We start from the raw sequence: 7,673 nt of genomic DNA, 5'->3' as shown, positions 1-7,673 counted from the left end.
CCCCCTCGGGGAGGGGAGGCAGAGAGAAGGGGGGTGGGCCATGGGGAGGAGGCAGAAGAGAGGAGGGGGGTGGGCCGTGGGGAGGAGGCAGAGAGAAGGGGGCTGGGCTGCTGGGTCCCCCTTCCCCGCCCCTCAGCTATTGCTGGACACCAGGCTGATGACCTGCTCCAACTTGCCCCGCAGCTTCTGCTTTCGGCAGCCAACGTCTCGGTCCAGGGCAGTGAGGATCTGCGGGCCAGACGGGGCGGGTGAGGGAAGGGCCTGCCCGGCTGCCCTTCCCCCTCTTTCTCTCCCTCTCCCTCACTGGCTGCCTTCTGCTGTGTGCCCATCGCTGGCACTATTTCCCACCCTTGATGCCCCTAGACGTGCTCTGCCGGCCCACACTCTTCCCCTCGGGCAACCTGGCACAGAAGGTGCCTTTTTAAAAAACCGACAACCCAGTATCATTGGTTCCAAGGCAGCGGAGCAGAAAGGCCTAGGCGGTGGGGGTCAAGTGACTGGCCCAGGGTCACCAGCTAGGAAGCGTCAAGAGGTCGCATCTGAACTCAGATCTAGCTAGAGCACCCCCAGCTACCCACCTCTTGCATTTGCCTGGGCCTCCTACCGGTGCTTAATGAATGCCTTCTGAATGGAGCAGACTTGGCCCTGACCACCAGAGCTCCAGCCAGGAGACCCTAGCCCCTTCCTCTGTCTCCTGGAAATTCCCCAACGAACACCCCTGCAGCCTCCCAACTCCCTGCTTCAGTGAAGGCCGCCACTACCCCTGGTGCCCATCAGGCTCAAGGGCACCTGGAACCAGAGACTGTGGGGTTGCTGAGTCAAGGAGCCCGGCCTGCCTTCAGGCATGGGGAAGGGCGCCCACCCTCTCGGGCCTGATGGGGCTCCTCTGGTCCCTCAGGAAGACACCTCCTAGATGGTCGCGTCTTCCTGTCCCGAGCTTGGCCACACGGCACCTTTCCCTCCCCAGTGACAGTACCCAAAGGCACCCTTTGCGCCAACTGCGGGCCAAGTGGCTCCAGCCTCTGTACCTTTCTTTCTCAGGCGGTCCCTCTACCCATCCCCTCCCTTCAAGGACCCGCTTGGAAACGGCCAAATTGGCCGACCACAGGGCCCTCTGCCACGTGCCTCGGAGCTCCCTGGGCCAGCTAGGGCCTGGGCCACAACCTCGAGCCACCCTACAAGCCAGCTTAGACCAGGGAGCTGGGGGGCAGGATGGGGGAGGCAGTGAACAGAGCCCCACCTCTTCTCGGTACTTGTTGATGTAGAAGTAGAGCTCGCTGAGGGCACTAAGGGTGTTGAAGTCATTGGCATGGAGGCGGGACTGTTCCACGAGGTAGGCGTCCATGTCTTGATCACTGATCGATGCCATCTTTGAGATATCTCGGTAGTACCTGTTGGGGCAGAGGTCATGGAGGAAGGAAGGGCCTCTCTCTCCATCCCTGGAACCACCTTCTCCCCCATGCTGCTCTCGTCTTCCCTCTGAGCCCTCCGGCACAGATGAGGAGGCCCTCCTCCGGCCTTTCCCACCCATGTTGGCCTCCATACCCCTTTGCTCACAATTGATTCCAACCCCACGTGGCCTTCAAGGCCCACCCCAGGCCAGAAGCCTCTCTACAGTGTCTGGACCAGGGTGGGCCGTTCTGGGGGTCACAGGTGGATGCCTCTGCTTTGCAGCATCAATTCCTCAGACAAGGACAGCATCTTCTGCCCCTGCCCAATCATTCCACAGGCTAGGAGTGCACACAGTAGATGCTCAGTAAAGGAGAACCAATTCCCTGCCCATCCCCTTCTTCCCGGGAGGAGGTGGGGGAACTGCCCCCTTCCACCCTGAACTAAAACAGCACCCACTGCCCATTCTGCATGCTGCCGCCAATGGAGAAAAGGAGAAAGCAGCTGCTGAGCCCTTCCCTGACCATCCTTGGTGCCCCGCTTGTCCCCTCAGACAGGCCTGCTGGACACGGTGCCCACCTCTCCACCCAGGTCTTGTAGTTGGGGATATCCTTGGCATAGAGGAGCTTGTTGGAGGGTGAATCCTTGCCCAGCCGGTGCTCAGAGGTGGAGCACGAGTCCATGAAGGTCTGGGCCACCACCGACAGGCAGGCGTCCGTGATACTGTTCTTGTGAATGTCGAACACAAACTGCGGATTCTTGAGCACGTTCACCCAGAAGCGGAGAGGGAGGCTGGTAGGGAGTTCCCAAGGCCTCCAGTGAGGGCAGAGCCTACCTGCTTGGCCCTCCCAATCCTCCCACCACATCCCCCTCCCCCCAGCATCTTTGGCCCTCAGGGCAGGCCAGTTTCCCCAATTGGGCTCTGCCAACTCACCTTGTCATGCTGGGTCCCTCAGCTAAAACTTTACTGCAGATGCCAGGCCAAAGCGGGGGGGGGGGGGGAGGAATCCAAAGAAACAGCCTTTTCCTGAGCTCTGCCCGCTTCAGGATTTGAATGCCTACGCAGCTGGCTTCAGCTCGAGCCCCCACACAAATGCTACACTGTTTCCTGCCTTTAAGCTTTTGCTTGTGCAACCCCCCTCCCACTCCATCTCCTCCGAAAAATCTTCAGGGAAAGTCCCCGGATGCTACTAAGAACTGCCAAGTCCAGGGATGGACGAATCAGAGCAGAGGTCATTCTAGGTGCCCAGCACGTGAACACCGAGAGTTCCTTCAACAGAAGAGGAAGATGTGGTCTTTGGAAGGCACCCCTGCTGGCCTCTGCCACGCAGCTAATGACCCACAAGAGCCCTGCACTTTATGCCAAGCCCCTGAGACATTCGGAGGATGCCCCTCACTGGACACAGCGGAGCACACCTGGGAGTGGTGGGGATGGGACAGAGCTGGAACAAGCCACCAGGAGGCCCTAACCCCTGGAGGAGGCTCTGCCAACTCTTGGATGGGCAGGATCAGCTGTGCATTTCTAGAGGGTGTCCCCTCCCCCAAGCAGCCCTAGGACAGGTAGGTACCAATTGCTTTTCCAGGTGTGTCGCACATCAGGGTCTGCAATCTGCTGCCGGTCTGCCTGCTCATCCAGGAAGTCAAACATGTATTTAATGGCAAGTGGCAGGGCCGAGCCCCGGTGGGCAGTGCTGAACACTGTCTCAAAGAGGTCATCTACGAACTTCTGCAGGGTTCCCTGGGAAGAATAGCACAGGTATGTCCCCACCAGGGCAAGAAGATACAAGACAGCTGAAGGGGACTTAGAGGAGGAAACTGAGGCCTGGGCAGGGCCAGGGGCTTGGGTGGGAGCACGCAGTGAGTGAGTGGCAGTAACAGAAGAGGTTAGGAAATGAACACGCAGTAGGTGATATCCATAGTAATGTAGTGGTCAATACACCCAAAGATCCAAGCTGCCATAGGAAGAACTTGCCATCTGGCAAAAACTGCCGGGAAAAGAGGCAGAAACTAGGCAAAGACAAACATCTCACACCATACCTCAAGGTAAAGTCAAACTGGATACTTGAGCTAGAAATAAAGGGGACTACCATGAACAAATCAGGGCAACACGAATGAAGGGCGGGGGTCCCAGACACTGTCGCCACTCACTCCCACATTGCCAAGTGACGTGCACGAAAACCCCAGGGACCTCCACAACGGGTCCCTGATTTTTGCCACAGTTCACAACTGAGCCACAGAGCCGGAAATTAGGAGGGCATTTGAAATCAGAGTTCTGGATGAAATAAATCAGTGCTAAGATCAAATGAACTTCCGGTGTCACGTACAACAGTGACCTTCTGCCCCAAATTCCCTAGGAGAGACCTAAATGTGCCACTTCTGAGGCCCATCAGCTCCTCCTGAGAAGAGGAGGACCCCAGCCCTTGGGAGGCTATTGGAGGGCAACACTTATGCTAGACCGACTGGGCACATGGCTTCCTTCGATCTTAAGTCTAGGGACAGATTGGACCAGTCTGCCCAAACAGAGAGAAGATCAGGAGCGGACATGCTATGGCAGCTAGGGAAACGGAAGCCACCAGTGAATACAGCTGGCAGGAGAAAGTGCAGGGCTCTGAAGCTGCTAAGACCACGGCAACACAGGGAGACAGAGGTTTCCCCCCTCCATTCAAGCACTGGGGACAGACCTTGGTTGCCAGCAGCCGAGTCAGGTAGATCTCAGACACCATTTTGCTGCCCCGGTCGCCCTCCCTGTGGTCAGCGTGGTCATGGTTTTTGACCAAGTGCCACAGTTTTGTACCCGTTTCCTGGTCAGGTGTGATCATGGGTGCTCGCGAGCGGAGACTGTCTGGACTGCTGGAGGTGCGGAGCAGGCTTTCTGTAGGGCCGAGGGGGAGAAAAGGAGGGCACAGAAACTGGAGGGGGCACCATTGTGCCACCTCTTCTTGGAGAGATGTGTTTGGGCTGCCGGGGACATCTTTGGGTTTGAGAGCACCTTCTCCAGAGCCAGGGTGTCCCCCAAGCCACCATCCGTTTTTAGTTATTAAGGCTCTTAGGACACCCCACGTCCCCTCTTCCTTTCAAGGAGAAAAAACAAGGCAAGCCTAAAAGGACATGTGGCCATAGTCCCCTCCAGTGGCCAAGCCTTTACCTTAGGAGGGGACAGAAACAGGGCCAGAGTTGTCTGTGAGGGCCAGCTGCAGGCCCAAATGGAGCTGGCCTTCCCTGAGAAGAGATCCCGGGGATCTCGGTCTCCTCTGGGCTCTCTGCCCTTCCTTTCCCCTCTCTCTGTCTCCTTCCCTGTCTCTCTCTCCCCCCTTCTCCTTCCCCATCCTGTCTCCCTCCTGTCTCTGTCTCTCTCCCCCTCATCTCATTCTCTCTTTCTCTCCTTCACTCCTGTCTCTGTCCTTCTCTCCCCACATCTCTCCTCCCTCCCCCTCTCTGTGTCCCTCTGTCGCTCCTGCCCCATCCTTTCTCTGTGTCTCCCTACTCATCTCTCCTTCTTGTCTCTTCCACCACGCCCCCTTTCTCTCTTTCCTCTCGTCCTGCCTCTCTCTTTCTGTCTCCTCCTCCTCCTCCTCTTTCTTCCTCCCTCCCCATCCTGTCCGTCTCTCCCCCCTTTCTGTGTCTCTGCCTTTTCTCCCCCTCCCCTTCGTGTGGCTGCAGTCTCAAGGGCATCTGGCTGGGCAGTGCTGGGCACCCCTGCTCACCATAGCGGCTGAGAGAACGGGTGAAGGTGAACGAGTTAGCGATGTTGTAGGCAGACACTTGCTTGGGCACCAGGGCAACTGAGGAGCCATCTGTTACCTAGGGAAGGGAAGGGAACAGATAAGGAAGACAGGTCAGTTACCTAAACGAGAGGAAACTGAGGCACAGGGAAGGCACTTGGCCAAGGTCGCATGCAGGTAGGAAGAGGCAGGAGAGGAGGATCTCTGACCCTTGAAATCTTTGGCAGGGCAGGGAGAGGTCTTCTCTACTGAGAAAGGGGCACTGGACGGAGACAGGACAGAGGAAATGAGGAGCAAAGGAGGTGCCAAAGCTCAGGCGAGCAGGAGGCCAAGCAGTACCTGGTAATGTGCCAAGGAGTTGAGTCTCTTCCAGTCACACTCGATCTTAGTGGTGACATCCTCATCCTGCAGGATGATGCGGGTCACCCGACCCTGACGCCATTCTAGGGGGTGAGGAACAGAGCAGAGTGGGGACTGGGGCCACAACTGAGCCCCGCCCCAAGCTCAAGGAAGGAGGCTTGGGGTGCCAAAGAAGCCCAAGGGCCCAGGCGCACATTGGACAAAAGAACAGATGGAGGCCCAAAAGGGGGAGCGACTGGCCCAGGGTCACCTGACGGGACAGTCAATAATGACGATACTGACAACGACTAACCCAGATGTGGCGCTTCTTATGTGCTAAGCTAAGAACTTTCCAGAGATTCTCTAAGGCAGATCCAAGAGGGAGACGCTCTTGTCTGGAGAGGAGGAAACCGAGGCAGGCCGAGGCTAAACGACTGGCCCAGGGTCACCCAGCTAGTAAGCATCCTATCTTGCATGGTGCCGCCTAGCTGCCAAGAGGATTTACTGTTTTTTAGTGCAGGGCTCTGTGGGCTCGCCAGCAGCTACCTAAGTCCATGTCGTCCGCCTTGGGGCGCTGGGAGTAGGGAATGCCCTTGTACACGGTGTCCAGCAGCTTGTCCTTGGCCTGGGTGATGGTGTCACAGTTGAGGACTTTCACAGGGACCTCGACGCTGCCCTCGCTCTCAGGACACACGCAGTGCAGGGTCTGGGGAGGCAGGGTGGGGCTTAGCTTCTGTGATGGTCCCTTTCCTCCTTTGCTTCCCCTCCACCCAGAAGGCCTTTCCCAGCAGACTTGGGGGCTGGCCCTCACCAGCATCTTGTAGTCGATCTGCTGGCGGATGAGCTTGTCTTCGCTTAGGGAATAGCGGGCCTCCCCTGTGATGGCATCGATGGGCCCCTTCTCCATCTGCTGCTTGATGGCGCAGAAGAGCATGAAGAGGGGTTCCCCCGCGCACTCCTGGTCCAGAGGAGGGAGGTCCAGTGAGTGCCATGGGACAGAGCATGGGGCCCGACTCCCTGGAAACACCCTGGGCCAGAGGCTGGCCCCAAGGTGGACAGGCCAGAGCCTAGGAGCAGGAGGCCAGCTGGGTGGTGCTGGGCCCCTGCTGGGCCCCTCTGGGCTCACCTTTAAGAAGCGGTGTAGCAGGAATGTGAACCAATTGGTGAGCATCTTCTCTGCTACCGATTCTGTCCTAGGAGGTGCCATGAGGCGAGGAGAAAAAGAAGAGCGCTCAGGCCCTCCCCCACAGTGGGCGGTGGCACCCAGGGGCTCCAGGCAGGTCCACCAAAGCCACGGGAGACAAGCTGGAGCCCCGAGACAGCCGGAGACGCAGTGGAGGAGGCGGCCAGCAGGCCGGGGCGTGGGGTGTCGAGCCTGTGGGGCCTACCTGCGCAGCAGCAGCTTGGGGTGGTTCTTGCTCTCCAGGTTCTTTTCGATGAGGTCGGCGAGCAGCTGCTTGAGCAGGCCAGTGGCATAGTCCATCCGGCCCTGCAGTGCCACCATGGTGAGGGATGCCACGTTGCCTCGGTCCCGCATGGAGAAGCTCCTCTGGGCCTCCAGCGTGTGGATGAAGGTCAGCACAAAGGCCCGGCTATGCAGCAGCTGCCCGAACAGGTGTAGTGCCTTCTCCATGTTGGGAGGGGTCTGAGGGACAGAATTGGGGCATGGGCCTGGGGTGGCGGTGGCTGAAGGGAACCCAGAGAGGAGCGGCAGGCCAGTGGCTAGCCAGGAGGGCATGGCCTCTGGCCAGGGCTGGGAAGGGCAGGCCCTGGGGGACTCACATCCAATTCCTTGAGCACAGGGTGCTCCTCGATGCCGGGGAACAACACTCGCATGGCGTAGGTCTTATAATCGAGGAAGGGAATCTTGACCCCGTCCATGTTGTTGGTCAGCTCGTTGATATCTGTCTGCAGCTCGGCAAAGGCTACGGAGAGGACAGGGGAATGGTGCCGTCCACCGAAGGACCACGAAGGATCCCCACGGGGGCAGGGCCCTCCCTTCCCACACCCAGCGGCCCAGGGGCCACACCTTCCTTGCACTCCAGGGCCACTCGAGACTCCAGGTTGTCCATCTGGAGCTGCAGCCGCTTGAGGGTACGGTCAGCGTCTCGGGTCTTGCGCTTGTAGGCGATGAGGACAGCCCCGATGGCAAGAAGCAGCAGCCCGCCGCCCGCTCCGAGGCCAGCCATGGCGGGCAGGGTCAGCGCCCGATCTGCATAGATG

The 7,673-nt window shown here is 58.8% G+C and overlaps 1 protein-coding gene across 1 annotated transcript; it reads right to left on the bottom strand.

Moving 5' to 3' along the window:
• Nucleotides 1-51: 51 nt before the first annotated feature.
• Nucleotides 52-7,669, bottom strand: LOC123254140 (plexin-A3; the record flags this gene model as incomplete). Its single annotated transcript, XM_044683199.1, has 13 exons — nucleotides 52-228; nucleotides 1,241-1,391; nucleotides 1,969-2,181; nucleotides 2,958-3,127; nucleotides 4,071-4,261; nucleotides 5,094-5,190; nucleotides 5,451-5,554; nucleotides 5,997-6,156; nucleotides 6,262-6,408; nucleotides 6,577-6,643; nucleotides 6,839-7,095; nucleotides 7,233-7,375; nucleotides 7,480-7,669. Coding segments are annotated over 13 exons (1,986 nt in total), but the record flags the coding sequence as incomplete, so codon positions are not given.
• Between the last annotated feature and the right edge of the window lie 4 nt (nucleotides 7,670-7,673).

Source organism: Gracilinanus agilis, unplaced genomic scaffold, assembly GCF_016433145.1.
Source record: "Gracilinanus agilis isolate LMUSP501 unplaced genomic scaffold, AgileGrace unplaced_scaffold15681, whole genome shotgun sequence".
Lineage (NCBI taxonomy): Eukaryota > Metazoa > Chordata > Mammalia > Didelphimorphia > Didelphidae > Gracilinanus > Gracilinanus agilis.
This window is presented reverse-complemented; position numbering and strand designations above follow the sequence as displayed.